The 18970-nt window shown below is 41.4% G+C and overlaps 1 protein-coding gene across 1 annotated transcript in view; it reads right to left on the bottom strand.

Annotated features, from left to right (window-relative positions):
- LOC112069130 (integrin alpha-4) overlaps positions 1–617 on the bottom strand; it is a 40340-nt gene extending 39723 nt beyond the window's left edge. Inside the window, 1 exon segment of the mRNA XM_070438421.1 lies at positions 148–617. Coding sequence (XP_070294522.1) covers positions 148–323 — 176 coding nt within the window. The 5' untranslated portion in view covers positions 324–617.
- Between the last annotated feature and the right edge of the window lie 18353 nt (positions 618–18970).

Genomic DNA, 18970 nt, shown 5'->3' with positions numbered 1-18970 from the left:
ATCACACCGTTTCAATTTGAAGAACCCCGAAAGGATCCCCAAGGAAACGTTTATTCTTAGAGTATAATACATGTGTGTAGCCTATTCAGTTAGTGTTTTATGACTAACGTTTTAAAAATAAGCCTACAAAATGTTGTAATCGCTTACCATGTGTGTTGCTTGTTCTTATGTAACAATACAGAATAGCCAAATAAAGATCCATTTGGGCCATTGAAACTAACCGGATGGTCTACATCCAAATTGTAACAGTCAGTGAGACTACAGCACCAAGCGAGAAGAAAGCTCCAACAGAAATAAAGATTCACCGGCTTCTTTCGCTCCATTTGAAACAATAATAAAACACCAACTTTTCCAACACGAAGAGACTTCAATTGATGGCAGAGGGAAACAAAAGAAAGGTCAAACTTTTCGATGATTAAAAGTCAGGATAACAGCGAAAAGTTGTACATAACGATAACAACTTTAGAATGGCAGTTGAATAGAGACTGAACACTCAACTCTTGTTGCGAGCTGCCTGAGTCCGTAGGTCTGCTCGTGCTCATGGCTAAATTCCGTCACGTGAAAGTTCTCAGCTTTGAACCTCTGGTGGGCGGCGGGCACATGCTGCTCCCCAAACTCACAGCGCTGAACCCTCCTACCTACACAGTCAAACTAAGAGAAAGATGTGTTCCCTGGAATTAACAGTACAGTGAAACGTTTCAGAAAGGCTTGAATCAAATCCACACTTGACAGTTAACTGCAAAAATGAAGGAAACAGCAATATAGTGACTTAATAGGGCGTTGGATCACCTCGAGCCACTAGAACAGCTTCAATGAGCCTTGGCATACATTCTACAAATGTCTGGAACCACAATTCTTCCACAAGAAATTCCACAATTTGGTGTTTTGTTGATGGTAATGGAAAACTCTGTCTCAGGCACTGCTCCAAAATCTCCCATACGTGTTCAATTGGGTTGAGACCTGGTGACTGACTGATGCAGGCGCGCACACACCCATTCACACTCAATCACACTCAATCACACACACACACACATCACACCCACACACACACACACACACACACACACACACACACACACACAACACACACACACACACACAACACACACACACACACACACACACACACACACACACACACACACACACACACACACAAACATATAAACCCCACCTTTACTCCTTTGAGACCCCTCTTTCAAAGTCACTGAGATCTCTTCTTCTAGCCATGGTAGCAAAAATAATGGGCAACTGGGATTTTTTATACATGACCCTAAGCAGGAACCACACCTGTGTGGAAGCACCTGCCTTCAATATACTGTACTTTGTACCCCTCATTTACTAACCTGTTTTCTTTATTTTGTCAGGTACATGTAGATGCTGCTGAAATTGATTGTTGGCTATATATGGCTGGGCTACTATATATTTCTGATGCTGTCATTTTGTGCCAGAATAATGTTCAAGTCTAATTTGCTTTTTGTAATAGGTGAGGAAATAGAAAAAGTAACACATACAAAACATAGACTTTATCTTTCTGACAAAGTTGATTGTATATAGCCAAGTTAACTTGACTTATTGTGTATTTATTCCTTGTGTTATTATTTTTCTATTATTTATCTATATTTTCTCTCTGCAGTGTTGTGCATGGCCGTAAGTAAGCATTTCACTGTTAGTCTACACCTGTTGTTTACGAAGATTGTGACAAATACAATTTGATTTGATTTCATAAAGTTCATTAAGAAGAAATGGAATTAGGCTATTGATATTTTATTTTAAAAAACGAATTAATATGGACCATGATTGAGTGTCAGGAAACAGGGAATGTTATCCTACGGGGTGAGACCGTCTGGAATGTCTGTCTACGATATTTTCCCATATTGGTCCGTCCGGAACATGATGTGAATTTAGCGTCTGTCAGGATTTTTTTCCTTCTGTGTCCATTAATTTCTATACATCATTATTTGCAGTAACTACAATTGAGCTAATATTGAGAAACAGTGTGTGTGTGTGTGTGTGTTTTCTTTGTGCGCTAATAATCTCCTGCAACCAACCAGGTATTATTCCCACGGTGTAGGCCTAAATGAACCATGCGGAGCCAGTGCTGGTCTTACCAGTGCTCTGCTGGGACAATTGCCTGCTCAGTTATATTAGGTGGAGGATAGAGGGAGGGTTTGTCCACTTGGCTGAACGGTGGTGGTTAAAACCTGTGTTTCGTGAGAGAGACCACACACAAGTTTACACAACAATACAAATATTTGGTGTTGTGCTCTTTGGCTTATAATGTGGTGTTTTCCCAACAGAAGTAAGGGAAAGAGCAAATCAAGTAAAGAGAAGAAAAGAGAAAGGAAAGAGAGAGGAAAAGAAGGAAGGAGGTAGCAGGTCTAAGTGTAATGGAACTTGATTCATGTCTTATTGCCAAACCCTCAGAGGTCGATGGCCGCGCAAGAACAGACATTAGGGTCTAAATAAAACCCAGTGTGCTTGTGCTGGAGACTTCATGTTCCACCCAGTGTTGTGTTCAGACCACCTAAAGCGAGACCGAGTTAAGACTGGAGCAAATCGAGTCAGAGTCAAGACCAAGACTGGAGGGGGGGCGAGGGCTGAGAGTCTGAGTCAAGACCATGACTGTAATTGTGTCAGATCGGCACCACAAGAAGAGCTACCAAAATTACAGTAATTCTGTGTTAATATTTCAGAAGAACATATGGAATCCTTAGCCATTCATAATGGTTAAAAAATGCATACTGTGGACAAATAGAGAGCTACTCTACAAATGATTAAACTAGTCTAAACCAAACGATTAGACTCAAGAGGCAGTTCATCAGCTGTTTTGAATTCTGCGCTGTTCTACCAGTTTGCTTTCAATCAAATTTTCCTCACGTATGACACCTCCAAGAACAGTGAATAGACGTTGGCATTCATAACATATAATGCAATAAAGCACATCTCTGTCTTTTCAAAGACGTACTTAACATTTCACATTCATGGCTGTCTCATGACTGAGACAAAGTAATGTCTTTCAGATTCATGAGGTAGTCACCTGGAATGCATTTCAATTAACAGGTGTGCCTTGTTAAAAGTTCATTAGTGGAATTTCTTTCCTTCTTAATGCGTGTGAGCCAATCAGTTGTGTTGTGACAAGGTAGGAGTGGTATACAGAAGATAGCCCTATTTGGTAAAATACCAAGTCCATATTTTGGCAAGAACAGCTCAAATAAGCAAATAAAAATGGCAGTCCATCTTTGTTTTAAGACATGAAGGTGTGTCAATCCGGAAAATTTCAAGAACTTTGAAAGTTTCTTTAAGTGCAGTCGCAAAAACCATCAAGTGCTATGACGAAACTGGCTCTCATGAGGACTGCCACAGGAAAGGAAGACCCATAGTTACCTCTGCTGCAGAGGATAAGTTCATTAGAGTTACCAGCCTCAGAAATCGGCAATTAACTGCACCTCAGATTGCAGCCCAAATAAATGCTTCACAGAGTTCAAGTAACAGACACATCTCAACATCAACTGGTCAGAGGAGACTGCGTGAATCAGGCGTTCATGGTCGAATTGCTGCAAAGAAACCACCACTAAAGGACACCAATAATAAGAAGAGACTTGCTTGGGCCAAGAAACACGAGCAATGGACATTAGGCATACAGAGACACTCTAATGTACTTGTCCTCTTGCTCAGTTGTGCACCGGGGCCTTTCACTCCTCTTTCTATTTTGGTTAGGGCCAGTTTGCGCTGTTCTGTGAAGGGAGTAATACACAGCGTTGTACCAGATCTTCAATTTCTTGGCAATTTCTCGCATAGAATAGCCTTCATTTCTCAGAACAAGAATAGACTGATGAGTTTCAGAAGAAAGTGATTTGTTTCTGGCCATTTTGAGCCTGTAATCGAACCCACAAATGCTGATGCTCCAGATACTCAACTAGTCTAAAGAAGGCCAGTTTTATTGCTTCTTTAATCAGAACCACAGTTTTCAGCTGTGCTAACACCCGATAGATACACCACATGATAAGAACGAGAGAGAGTGAGAACAAAAGCAAGATATGAGAAGTTTGCCATAACCAGTAATATTGCCTTATAAACCCTTCGATTAAAACATGAAGAAAAGTTTATGTTTCTTATAATCAATGTCAGTGAACGAATACCCCAAACCACCTTGGTCAAATAAACAGAACCACTTCATTTTAACATGGAGGTTCCACATTCCTTTCTTTGTAAAATTGAGTGGATATGCAATACATCAATAATACAAACCCGTTGATATTTGCTGACATTTCCTATTGCCTGAAGAAGTTGCACTAAAAGTGCTCCTGGTTTTATAAGGATGGATCGAATGTTGTGAATTCGCACTGGACTCGACTAATAAACCTAAAACAGACAATTATGGAATCATCATCAGCCAACCATTCACTAACATATAGTTTTACACACACTCAATATCCCAACTGTGTGATTTTAAAAAAGATATACATTTCACACTCAAAAAGTTGTCAAACGGCAACTGGGCAGCCTAAATGGGCAGTTACTGGTCAAAGTTCATTGTGTCATTAGACTCCTAATTAAAATGTATCACATCACGTTTCAATTGGAAACCCCGAAATGGATCCCCAAGGAAACGTTTATTCTTAGAGTATAATACATGTGTGTAGCCTATTCAGTTAGTGTTTTATGACTAACGTTTTAAAAATAAGCCTACAAATGTTGTAATCGCTTACCATGTGTGTTGCTTGTTCTTATGTAACAATACAGAATAGCCAAATAAAGATCCATTTGGGCCATTGAATACTAACCGGATGGTCTACATCCAAATTGTAAACAGTCAGTGAGACTACAGCACCAAGCGAGAAGAAAGCTCCAAAAGAAATAAAGATTCACCGGCTTCTTTCGCTCCATTTGAAACAATAATAAAACACCAACTTTTCCAACACGACAGAGAACTCAATTGATGGCAGAAGGGAAACAAAAGAAAGGTCAAACTTTTCGATGATTAAAAGTCAGGATAACAGCGAAAAGTTGTAACATACGATAACAACTTTAGAATGGCAGTTGAATAGAGACTGAACACTCAACTCTGTTGCGAGCTGCCTGAGTCCGTAGGTCTGCTCGTGCTCATGGCTAAATTCCGTCACTGAAAGTTCTCAGCTTTGAACTCGGTGGGGGCGGCGGGCACATGCTGCTCCCAAACTCACAGCGCTGAACCCTCCTACCTACACAGTCAAACTAAGAAAAGATGTGTTCCTGGAATAACAGTCACGTGAAACGTTTCAGAAAGGCTTGAATCAAATCCACACTTGACAGTTACTGCAAAAATGAAGGAAACGCAAATATGTGACTTAAAGGGCGTTGGATCACCTCGAGCCACTAGAACAGCTTCATGAGCCTTGGCATACATCTACATGTCTGGAACCACAATTCTTCCACAAGAAATCCACAATTTGGTGTTTTGTTGATGGTAATGGAAAACTCTGTCTCAGGCACTGCTCCAAAACTCCCATACGTGTTCAATTGGGTTGAGACCTGGTGACTGACTGATGCAGGCGCGCACACACCCATTCACCCTCAATCACACTCAATCACAACACACACACACACACACACCACACCACACACACACACACAACACACACACACACAACACACACACACACACACACACACCACACAACACACACACACAACACACACACACACACCACACACACACACACACACACACACACACACACACACACCACACACACACACACACAAACATATAAACCCCACCTTTACTCCTTTGAGACCCCTTTTCAAAGTCACTGAGATCTCTTCTTCTAGCCATGGTAGCAAAATAATGGGCAACTGGGATTTTTATACATGACCCTAAGCAGGAACCACACCTGTTGGAAGCACCTGCCTTCAATATACTGTACTTTGTACCCTCTCATTTACTAACCTGTTTTCTTTATTTTGTCAGGTACATGTAGATGCTGCTGAAATTGATGTTGGCTATATATGGCTGGGCTACTATATATTTCTGATGCTGTCATGTTTGTGCCAGAAATAATGTTCAAGTCTAATTTGCTTTTTGTAATAGGTGAGGAAATTAGCCACACACACACACACACACACACACACACACACACACACACACACACACACACACACACACAGCCTAGATTTGAGCATTGTTTTAGCCATACATCACCAGGCTTCCCTGATCATTTCATAAAAGCAGTTTTATGACAATCCTGGCAACTGAAGAGATACATCCCTGTTTCCTTATTCAGGGATTACTGTCACGACTGCTCCCGCTCCTTCTCTCTGGTGCTCGAGGGCGCCAGGCTGCCCTTCATTACACACACCTGTAACCATCATTACGCAAATCTGCGCCCATTGGACTCACCTGGACCCCTTCACGTTTGTTGATTGCCCCTCCTATATCTTTCTGCTGCTCAGTTTGTTCCCCGTCAGCATTATTGTCGTTTTGTTTTCCCCTGTCCAGACGCTGCCCGTATTCTGTTCCTGTCTGTGTTTCATTAAATGTTCACTCCTTGTACTTGCTCCTCGTCTCCAGGATCTGTCCTTACAATTACGAATTAATAAACAAATGACACACATGGCTGTGTTTAAACATTTAACCTAACTGTCTATGTTGTCTGTGTCCAGATATCCAGCTCCCTCAGCTGTCTCCTTTATCTTATCTCGTGTGCCGGTGTGCCAGCTACTGCCAGGGAGTTAAAGGGATCTGTTTAAAGCACCAAGCACAGGAAGCATAAAGGTCACTTACACTTTTCCTAAAGAAAGAAAAATCTTCTTTTTTTTTTTTGAAGAAAAAAGATCATTCACAGTTTATGACTGTATGTACCCTTTACAGTATATCCATGTGAGGTTATTTTCTAAAGCCTGGATGGTTAATGTGGTCTTTGTCTGGTTATCTGAGATATTTGAATACATAAACTGTACTAAACTGTTATACCTATAGCGATATAGCACATAAAGGCAGGGTGAGGATCTTCCCTTCTGAACACTGATGATCACCTTGAATCACTGTGACATTCCTGATACTGTGGGAAGTGGAACAATATCAGGGCTATGTTCATTAGGATATGCAATGGAAAATGATTATGAGCATTTCTTGTTGTCAAGTTCACGTAGTCACTTCTGGTATCAGTCTATTTTCTTCTGTTTAGTTCCTAAATAACATGATCCAGGTAATAATTACAGGAGCTGAAGGGTCATTAGTTGAATCTCTTACCTCTGTGTATGCCATAGCAGGAGGTGGCTATTCTACTCCACAGGGTATGTACCCTACTACCCCATGCGACCACCACCCACGCATCTTTGGCCCAACGTTTTATCATTACCCTTATTAAAGGAGTTAAATTAGAGGGAGCTCCTGAAGCGTTCTCTCTCTCTTACAGTAGTTTGTAATGACTTCGGTCATGAGAGTGCCTGTGTTGGCATTACGTGGTGGCTGGTGAATGCCCACCCAGTCTCTCCACGGCATGGTCTCAATAGGTAGGTGAACTCATTATGTAGCCAGTGTCCCAGAGCCACTGTAAACCATTATATTCAGACCTTGTATGCCACTGTAAACCATTATATTCAGACCTTGTATGCCACTGTAAACCATTATATGCAGACCTTGTATGCTACTGTAAACCATTATACTCAGACCTTGTATGCCACTGTAAACCATTATACTCAGACCTTGTATACCACTGTAAACCATTATACTCAGACCTTGTATGCCACTGTAAACCATTATACTCAGACCTTGTATGCCCCATTAGCACGGGGAAATATTAAGTGTTGCTTCAAAACTCCAAAAACTAATTCCACACCGAGTGCAACACGTGGCATGCCTTGTATTAGATACCATTGGGAAAAGGTACCACTCATTACACCAGCCTTGTTGTACCACTGTAAACTGTTAGCATGATGGTATCATACTTTCAGGCAAAATATTATTAAGTATCCCATTGGAAATACTGTAATAATAATAAAAAACAGCCAAACATGATTATATGCGTTTTGAAACGAACAACACAACAACAAAAACGTAACGGGGAAAGAAAATATGATCAAGGGAATGCTTTGATGGTTGTATTTGTGACCACCCTGTGTGAAACACTCTATTGATTTAAACATATGAAGAGTTTATTTCCAAAACGTTATATCCCCCCCCAAAAATCACATTTGTGTTTTTAACCAGAAATGATTGCTTATGGGTACATTCATGTGTGTGTGTAAAATATTGAGCTAATTTACCAACTTTTCTGAAAATGGACATATAGTGTTTTGGAAAAAAGCTCTTCATATTTACTGTTATCCCTCTGTTTACTTTGAATTTGACAACCCCTCATCAGAAATATCAGTTTCTCCCATCAAAAGGAAACCATGAAATCCCAATGTTTGTGTGGATAAAGCCCCAAAAATATGAACGATCCCTAATTCCCCAATATGTTCCTCTCCTCCTCTACTCTTCCCCTGGGCTCCATCCACATGGTTGTCATGTCTATTCGAGACACACACACACGCACACGCACACACGCCAACCACCCACCACACACACACACACACACACACACACACACACACACACACACACACACACACACACACACACCACAACACAACCCACACACACACACACACCACACACACACACAACAACAACACACACACACACACACACACACACACACACACACACACACACACACACACACACACTCCCCTTGAGCTCCATGCACAAGGTTGTGAGAGGCCCTAGTGTTTCTCAGGAGAACCATGCAGAGCTGCCTGTGAATTGCACCCAGGGCAGCAGCTCATGACAGGCCCCAGCTGTGGCCAAGGCATGCACTGGTCCCACAGGACCCACTACAAATCTTATAATGGTGCTCTCCAATGGGCCAGGAGGAGAGGGGGTAGAGGCAGGGAGGTGTGGTTCCGCTTCATTGGCAGGCGATGCACTACCTTGTTCCTGGGTTTGTATGAAGAGCCACTCCTTAAGAGTAAATATATGATGGAACTAGGGGGGTTCAAGGATAGAGCACTGTCCTGGTCTTTATTGGGGCTGTATATTGGTGTGAAGAAGATCTCCAAAAAAAAGCACTCACAGAGGTTGATGGTGTTCCAACTAGAATGAGAATCCCCCTTACGGGAAACCACATGATATCACATGATTTGAGGTGTGACATTTCCACATATTGCACATGGGGAAACCATGTGTTTTTGAAACACTTCACATGTGACTATGTGGATTTTCACATGTGCAAGCAGTAAAATCGGATTTAAAAAACAGATAAAAATACCTCTTATGTAACAGTGGGGACTGTGAAGAGACACACACGGGCACAGACACACATTCACATGATAGAACACAAACTCTACACACACGTGCACATGGATCTTGTATTGTAAATATGTGGTGGTGTAGTGGTGGCCTGAGGGAGCATACTGAATGTGTTGGGTAATGTGCTATGAAATGTAATGTAATGTAGTATTTTAAACTGTATGTAACTGTGTTATGTTGCTGAACTGCTGGAAGAGTAGCTGCTGCCTTGGCAGCACCTAATGGGGATCCATAATGTGAAACCATGTGTTTTTGTGTGAAACCATGTGTTTTTGAACACTTCACATGTGGATTTTTCCCATGTGATCACATAACCTTCCAGATGTGAATTCAAATTTTCACATGAGATCTCACATGTGATGCCTTGCAAACAAAATGCAGTCAACATGATACACACAGTGTTTTCAATTTAGATATTTGACAAACAACTACGTTGTGTATGTTTATTTACGCAGTAATTATTATTTAACATTTTCTTACCTGGGATTTGAAATTACAACCTCTTGGTTCACAGCATTCCAAATTTTACACTTTGCCACAATGTCTGTGTGAGTAAATCAGTTCATCTGAATTCCTACACTTTGAACTTCAAAGTACTGTAAATCTCTGCCTTGTTAAAAAATAAAAACTATTATATTTATCATAGTGATTCAGGAGTAACATTAAAGTAAAATGATATGCCCATCAACATTAGACAACGTCACAGAAAACCCTCAAATTGCTGAAATAAGTAAATGTAATCAATGATGAGAGAATAGTCAGAATAACTGAAATAGCAGTGCAGATGGCACTTTTGCTAAGTGCAGAGATGTATTATAGGTAATGAATGTTTAGGCAAATACTCCAGATGTTGTGGTGCAGAAGATTTGAAAGATACTTCAAATCTACAGGTGGTGAGTTCAAATCCCCAATGGTGTCATATTTTAGCTGAACAGCAATAACACATGGAATTGCACATTTGAAAACATGATCACATTTCAAAATCACATGTTTTCATGTGAAATGTCACATATGAAGTCTTCTAAAAACATGTTTTCACATGATTGATGTGATTTTCCATATACGAAATCATGTGGTTCAACATGTGATAACACAGCCAGCCATTGCTGTTAACTTTGTGGTCAATTTGAGTCATTATACGTACATTTCTACATTAATAGTATACTATATTAGTGTTTTGCTATAAATTTACTGTCAATCGCAATGCACTTTTTGGCCCTTCCTGCAAATTAGCCTCATTCACAATTGCATTTAAACTTATATGATACTTTAGATGTGCTTATGGCATAAACTGTAAAAAATGTTTTCCTTTAAACCTATAGTAAGTTATCGGCTTCTGAGTTGTGGTGAAGGCAGTGGAAACAACTTTTAATGTGTTTCTACAGCTGAACTGTATTTTGTCAGTAAATATACAACAACAAATTGTATTTTGGAAGTACACAGAAATTCCAATTCAAGTATTTTCAATATCGGAAAATGTGGAATTGGGTTTACTTTCTGAATTGTCTGGAACTTAAATGGAATTGACCTCAACATTGGTTAGCATACTTGGGATGAAACCACACGTGGGATATGAACAAATTTTTAAAATGACGGCAACCTTGAATTTCCTGCTTTGCCACCAGGTCTGTGGGCATGACAGAGATCAGCCACAGACTTATTGGTAAGAATACATTTCTGCACTTTGCTAAAAGTTGCCCAGAATCAAGTCTATAATTGTACGATTATCTGACATCCCCAACTAAAAAGTAGCAGTGCTCAGGGACATTTGACATTAATCAGATCAAGTGTAAACACGAGATAGCGGACACCCGAATAGCAGGTGTTTTGGCAGTGTTGGAGGTGTAACTGAATTAGAACTGCTTGTGTGGTCATTGCCACTAAGCCACACCCGTCCAACTAACGTTAGAAATTCAGAATGAGAAAGTGTAGGTTATATAGAAATAATGCCATTCAAATTGAAAATCACTAAAGAAAAGAATGAGGATTTCTATCAGTCTTATCAAGGTGTAGATTACATATCACATTCCAGTGTTCCAACTTGTAAACTAGGCTGCATGGGATTCCTCCTAATGCAGCTCCGTGCAGCCAATGGCAATTTCCGCTTCAGGAATAACGCCAGGAGATACTTGTTGATTTTACAGCTCTAACTCAGTTCCACCTCTGACACCGCCAAAACAACCACTATGCAGGTGTCTGCTAGAATCTAGCCCTAAGTGTGCATTAACGTCTCAGCAGTGCCTCCAGATGGTTATTTGTTACCAGTTTATTAGGTACACCCATCTAGTACTGGGTTGGGCCCCCCTGTAGCGTGTGCCAGGAATACTTCCCCCACACCATCGCCACCAGCCTGTACCTTTGACGCCAGGCAGGATGGGGTCATGAACTCATGCTGATTATGCCAAATCCTAATCTGCCATCAGCATGACACAACAGGAACCGGGATTAATTGGACCAGGCAATGTTTTTACACTCCACTCCATTGTCCAGTGCTGGTGATCGCGTCCCCACTGAAGCCGCTTCTTCTTGTTTTTAGCTGTTAGGAGTGGAACCCTGTGTGGTCATCTGCTGCAATAGCCCATCCTTGACAAGACCGATGAGTTCCGAGATGCCGTTCTGCACACCACTCTTGTACTGCGCTGTTATTTCCCTGTTTGTGGCCCGCCTGTTAGCTTGCACGATTCTTGCCCTTCTCCTTCGACCTCTCTCATCAACTAACTGTTTTCCCCCACAGGACTGCCGCTGACTGTATGTTTTTATTTGTCGCACCATTCCCGGTAAACCCTTGACACCGTTGTGCGTGGAAAGCACAGGCCGGAAGTTTCTGAGCTACAGGAACCGGTGCGCCAGGCACAGACGATCATACCATGCTCAAAGTCACTTAGGTAATTCATTTTGCCCAATGTAACGTTCAATTGAACAGTAACTGAATGCCTCGACACCTGTCTGCATGCTCTATTTAGCAAGCCACGGCCATGTGAATCATTTTTGTGAACTGGGTGGTGTACCTAATAAACTGGCCACTAAGTGTATATCCTCACACTCAAAAATAAGAGTACTGTTACGGTACAGTGTTGTTCTATGGTGTACAAAAAGGTACATTTTCCTACCAAATATATTAAATATAAAGCTGTGCTTGTAAAATGTGGGAGGTGGGAATTTACCAGTTGTGGTATATTCCCACTTCCCACTTGTTGACAAATGCAGCGTTAGTTACAATCATTATTGTACTTAGAAATGTAGGTGGGGGGGGTCTCATTAGCATATTTGGTGGCATGGTCTAAAATATGTTGTATTTGTGCCATTCATCAGTGCAAATGTTTTACTAGTTTAAGTGCTTGCAAGTTCAAATCCTCAAATAATGGTATACTCTATGTCAAGTGTCCTTGAGCATTGCTAGCTTTAAGTTGATGTTATGTTGGTGGTGATAATTGGACAATTATTTACTTAATTTTGGGCAGCTTTTAGAAAGTGCAGAAATCCATTCTTGCCAATAAGTCTTTGGCCAAATCGCTTAAATGTTCACAGATCTGGTGGTGTTGCTGTACTGTAGCAGGACATTTCAGGTTGTTAGCAACAAAGAGGTTATGAGTTCAAATCCCATTTAAGGCTCAGTCATAATTGTGTTCACAGTACAACATTCTACAGTAATTGAAATCAGCATACTGTTACTTGATAGAAATAATGCCTTCAAGTTGTTGTATATATTTACTTTATTGTTACTGCAACTTTAGACAAAGTGTGTTCTTGCTAATCTCCATTATGTCCACAGACCTGGTGGCGCAGCAGAAACTTCAGGTATTTTTAGCAGTAAAAATACTCTAACTAGTTGTACATTTTCACCTCAACTAGACAAAAACCTCCAGGGGACCATGAAACAACGTTCTAAGAACGTCCTTGGGGACATCCCTGGAACAAACTGGGAACTAGACATAATCTGCAGGGGACCATGACTGTTTAAATTGAATTAATGTCAGTTTTGAAACCTGGGTTTTCACATGTGCTCAAATGTTGTCACTTGTTTAGTGTCATGGTGTCAAGTGGAGATTTTGCATCCCTATGTCACATATACATCCCTATCCCTATGTCACATTTATTTCACATGAGATTGTGCTTTCACGTGCTCACATTATCACATGTTGCTTCACATGTTGTCACATGTTATCACATTAACTTCACATTAACTCACGTGATCACGAGATCACACATTCACATGTGAAATTCATGCGTTTTTACCATAAGGGCCAGCTTAATGGATAAATGCTTTTCATTGTCAAAAACTGGGCGACTCGATGGTAAATGTTTAACCATTCACAGCCGATCATGAGGTCAGTCAGATGATGATGCAGAAAAGCTATCAAAATAACAAATGAGTGAGAGAGTAGATGAGTAGATCCGTAGCAACAGAGTCCCCTCAGGACAAACAAACCCACTAGCAACAGTCCACGCGGGTGCCGATATGTTGCAGCTAATTGAATCCATCAGCAGATGTGTGTGTGTGTGTGTGTGCAGGATTGGGTAGGTTACTTTATAAATGTAATCTGTTACAGTTACTAGTTACTTGTCCAAAATTGTATTCAGTAACAAAACTTTAGCTTACACAAACTCAGTGACGTAATATGATTACTTTCAGTTACTTTTAGATTACCTTCCCCTTAAGAGGCATTAGAAGACAAAAAGGACCCATCAAACGCATTTAGTGTGTCATCAAATCAAATGAAATGTTATTGGTCACATACACATATTTAGCAGATGTTATTGCGGATGTAGCGAAATGCTTGTGTTCCTAGCTCCAACAGTGCAGTAGTATCTAACAATTCACAACAATACACACAAATCTAAAAGTAAAATAATGGAATTAAGAAATATATAAATATTAAGACGAGCAATGTCGGAGTGGCATTGAATAAAATACAGTAGAATAGAATACAGTATATACCGTACATATGAGATGAGTAAAGCAGTATGTAAACATTATTTAAACATTATTAAAGTGACTAGTGTTTCATTATTAAAGTGGCCAGTGATTCCATGTCCATGTATATAGGACAGCAGCCTCTAAGATGCAGGGTTGAGTAACCGGGTGGTAGCCAGCTAGTGATGGCTATTGAAGAGTCTGATGGCCTTGAGATAGAAGCTGTTTTTCAGTCTCTCGGTCCCAGCTTTGATGCACCTGTACTGACCTCGCCTTCTGGATGATAGCGGGGTGAACAGGCAGTGGCTCGGGTGGTTGATGTCCTTGATGATCTTTTTGGCCTTCCTGTGACATCGGGTGCTGTAGGTTTCCTGGAGGTCAGGCAGTGTGTCCCCGGTGATGCGTTGGGCAGATCACACCACCCTCTGGAGTGTCCTGCAGGCTACAGTCCTACAGCCCAACAGGATGCTCTCAATTGTGCATCTTTAATAGTTTGTGAGGAACTTAGGGACCAAGACAAATTTCTTCATCCTCCTGCGCTTTCTTCACCACACTGTCTGTGTGGGTGGACCATTTCAGATTGTCAGTGATGTGTACGCAGAGGAACTTGAAGCTTTCCACCTTGTCCACTGCAGCCCCTATGTGAATAGGGGCGTACTCCATCTGCTGTTTCCTGAAGACCACGATCAACTCCTTCGTTTTGTTGACGTTGAGGGAGAAGTTATTTTCCTGGCATCACTCCACCAGGGCCCTCACCTTCTCCCTGTAGACTGTCTCGTCATTGTTGGTAATCAGTCCTACTACTGTTGTGTCATCTGCAAACTTGATGATTGAGTTGGAGGCATGCAGTCATGGGTGAACAGACAGTACACAAGGGGGCTGAGCACGCACCCTTGTGGGGCCCCTGTGTTGAGGATCAGCAAAGTGGAGGTGTTGTTTCCTACCATCACCACCTGGGGGCAGCCACTCAAGGAAGTCTAGGACCCAGTTGCAGAGGGCGGGTTTCAGACCCAGGGCCCGGAGCTTAATGATGAGCTTAGAGGGTAGTGTGCAGTGCGATGGCGATTGAATCGTCTGTGGATCTATAAGTCAGTTTAAGTGGGTCTTGGGTGTCAGGTAAGGTTGAGGTGATATGATCCTTAACTACCCTCTCAAAGCACTTCATGATGACAGAAGTGAGTGCTGTGGGGCGATAGTAATTTCGTTTAGTTACCTTTGCTTTCTTGGGTACAGGAACAATAGTGGACACCTTGAAGCATGTGGAGACAGCAGACTGGGATAGGGAGAGATTGAATATGTCCATAAACACTCCAGCCAGCTGGTCTGCGCATGCTCTGAGGAGTGCTACGGGGCGTCGGTGTCCGCGACGTGGCTGGTTTTCCCATCATAGTGGTCTCTGACTTGTGGTCAGACTAGCTCAGGTGGAACAAACTTTCACCTTTTTTCAATGCTGAATTGAATATTCATTAAGAAAACAGAATGGTGCCATAATGTATTTTTCCGCAAACATCCTTTTCTGAATGTAGAAGTAATGTTAGTTTATCAAAAGTATCTGTAATCTGATTACAACATTTTAGCTGGTATTGTAACTGATTTCATTACTCCCCAACAGTGTGTGTTATGTGTGTGTGCCTGTGTGCGTATGTGTGTGTGTGTGTGCAACCATGGAGCATCTGAACCACATCCATGGGAATAGGAAACGGCTATTTAAATCAGACTATGTTAAAGTGTTTGTCGAGGGATTCAAATGTCTCACTGTGGACTAGAATGAGTTGTTATTATCCCACCAGAAACAACAGTCATCTGAAATGGACCTTCATTTTCTTGTCAATAGGGGGGCGCTGTTTTCACTTTGGAAAGAATCGTGCCCAAATTAAACTGCCTCGTACTCTGTTCTAGATCGTACAATATGCATATTATTATTACTATTGGATAGAAAACACTCTCAAGTTTCTAAAACTGTTTGAATTATATCTGTGAGTAAAACAGAACTCATTTTGCAGCAAACTTCCAGACAGGAAGTGAAAAATCTGAAAACAAGGCTCTGTTTCAGGGCCTGCCTATTCAATTGCCTAATATTTATCGATATGCATGCACTTCATACGCCTTCCACTAGATGTCAACAGGCAGTGGAAGGTGGAATGGGGTGTCTAGCTTGATCTGAGGTCGAACAAGAGCTCTTGGAATGACGTGTCCAGAATTTCCTATCTCTACCTAGGCGCGGGAAGCACCTCCATATTGTCTTATGATAAGCGTTCGGTATACACGGCTAATATCTCCGGCTCTGATTTTATTTGATGCATGTGATAATAACATCGTAAAGCAGGTTTTTTCAACCTGAGTTCTATCAGTTTATTCAACGTTTATTTGGACTTTTGGAGTTTTCCGTTCTTTGCGTCGAGAGAAACTGGGAACGTCATCAACATTGGCTAGCATTGTRGCACRAATTCGACAGGAGAAAAGGACATTCTAAAACCAAACAACGATTTATTCTCGACCTAGGACTCCTTGTACAAGATTCTGATGGAAGCTCAACAAAAGTAAGAACAATTTATGATGTTATTTCGTATTTCTGTGGAAAATGTTATTCCTATTCTCTGCCGTTTTGGCGGGCGCTGTCTCGCAATAACGCAAGCTGTTTGTTAAGGTAAATAAATTTTTAAAAATCTAACACGGCGGTTGCATTAAGAACCAGTGTATCTTTCATTTGCCATACAACAAGTATTTTTATGTAAAGTTTATGATGAGTTCTTTGGTCAGATTAGGTGAGTGTCCAAAATAGCTCCGGACATTCTGGTGAATCGATGCTACATATTCACAATGTATAACCACGGTTTGCAGCTCTAAATATGCACATTTTCGAACAAAACATAAGTGTATTGTATAAGCTGATGTTATAAGACTGTCATCTGATGAAGTTGGTCAAGGTTAGTGATTAATTTTATATATTTTGCTGGTTTTTGCGAATGCTATCTATGCGGTGAATAAATGCGGTTGTGTGTTTGGCTATTGTGGTAAGCTAATATAATGCTATATTGTGTTTTCGCTGTAAAACACTTAAAAAATCGGAAATATTGGCTGGATTCACAAGATGTTTATCTTTCATTTGCTGTACACCATGTATTTTTCATAAATGTTTTATGATGAGTATTTAGGTATTTCACGTTGCTCTCTGTAATTATTCTGGCTGCTTTGGTGATATTTTTGACGGTAGCTGCAATGTAAAACTATGATTTATACCTCAAATATGCACATTTTCGAACAAAACATAAATCTATTGTATAACATGTTATAAGACTGTCATCTGATGAAGTTGTTTCTTGGTTAGTGACTAATTTTATCTATATTTGGTCGGTTTTGTGATAGCTACCTATGCGGTAGAAACATGGTGAAAATATGCGGTTGAGTCTTTGGCTATTGTGGTTAGCTAATAGAAATACATATTGTGTTTTCGCTGTAAAACATTTAAAAAATCGGAAATGATGGCTGGATTCACAAGATGTTTATCTTTCATTTGCTGTATTGGACTTGTGATTTCATGATATTTATATGCTATTATTTACTTGTGGCGCTATGCTAGGCTATGCTAGTCAGCTTTTACTGATGAGGATGCTCCCGCATCCGGGATGGTTGTTAAGCAAAGGTTAACAGGCAACTTTCTGTGCATCTCTCACTGAGAACACCCCTGTCCCATAATGCTTTCATTTGCTTTTTCTACAATTTGTTCTTAAAGGGAAATGTCACAATTTATTCTCCTTCTGTTTTCATAGTCGCTCTCTCTCTTTTCCTCTTTCTCTTTCTTTCTTCCTCTCCATTCCCTCTCCTGCTCTCTCTCTCTCTCCCTGTCCTAGGATCAGTTGTGGTCCAGGTGACTGTTACAGAGGCACCCAGCCATGCACACATCCAGCTGAATCCAATCACCCGTTCCATCATCTAGGATGGAATTACCCTCATCTGATTTCCACGCTGAGCAGGACATTTGACACAGAGCAGGCCATGCTTAGCCTCATCCTTGACATCTTCACCAGGGGGCCAGGCAGGCAGCATGCAACAGGCTGAAAGAGAAAGTGGGGCATCGCTGCCCTGTTTCTGCACAGCACATCACTGCTGGGTGTGGTGTGTGTGTTTGTCTTTGTCTGTGTGCATGCCTTGGCCTGGCCAACCCTTTCAAAGGGAGAGATCTTCTGGGGTGTGGAGAGGAGCAGTGAGCACGTGCTCAACCTAGCTTGCCAAAGAAGCTCAGCTGTAGCTGCATTCTGGCGCCAGCAGCCCAAGTACCATATACTGTACCTGCACCATCCTGGGATTTTAATTGGCATTCAGTGGCTTGATAAATGGATTGGCATAATGGGACGATATACTTGACATATGCAGGGCTCTCCTGAGGGATTTATCTTTTGTACTTCACACGTCGCTTGCTCGACATGCTGCAGATACCAACACAGAGAGGCGCCTCTCGCTCCATTACCAGCTGCGTCCCTGTCACCGATACACCCCCTTCTGCCCCATCACCTCCCTCTCCCCCTCACCCAAATCTCCACCCTCTCCCCCCTCTCTAACCCCCTCTCACCCTCTTCTAACCGCTCCTCACCTCAGCCAATCAGATCGCTGCCAAGTTCACAGCACTGCACTTCTCTCCATGGGGGTTATAGATTAAAGTGGAGTAGAGCCAAGAGGCCACACCACACCACACCACACCACACCACAGCAGAGCAGAG

This window comes from Salvelinus sp. IW2-2015, unplaced genomic scaffold, assembly GCF_002910315.2.
Source record: "Salvelinus sp. IW2-2015 unplaced genomic scaffold, ASM291031v2 Un_scaffold912, whole genome shotgun sequence".
In the NCBI taxonomy this organism is placed as follows: domain Eukaryota; kingdom Metazoa; phylum Chordata; class Actinopteri; order Salmoniformes; family Salmonidae; genus Salvelinus; species Salvelinus sp. IW2-2015.
This window is presented reverse-complemented; position numbering and strand designations above follow the sequence as displayed.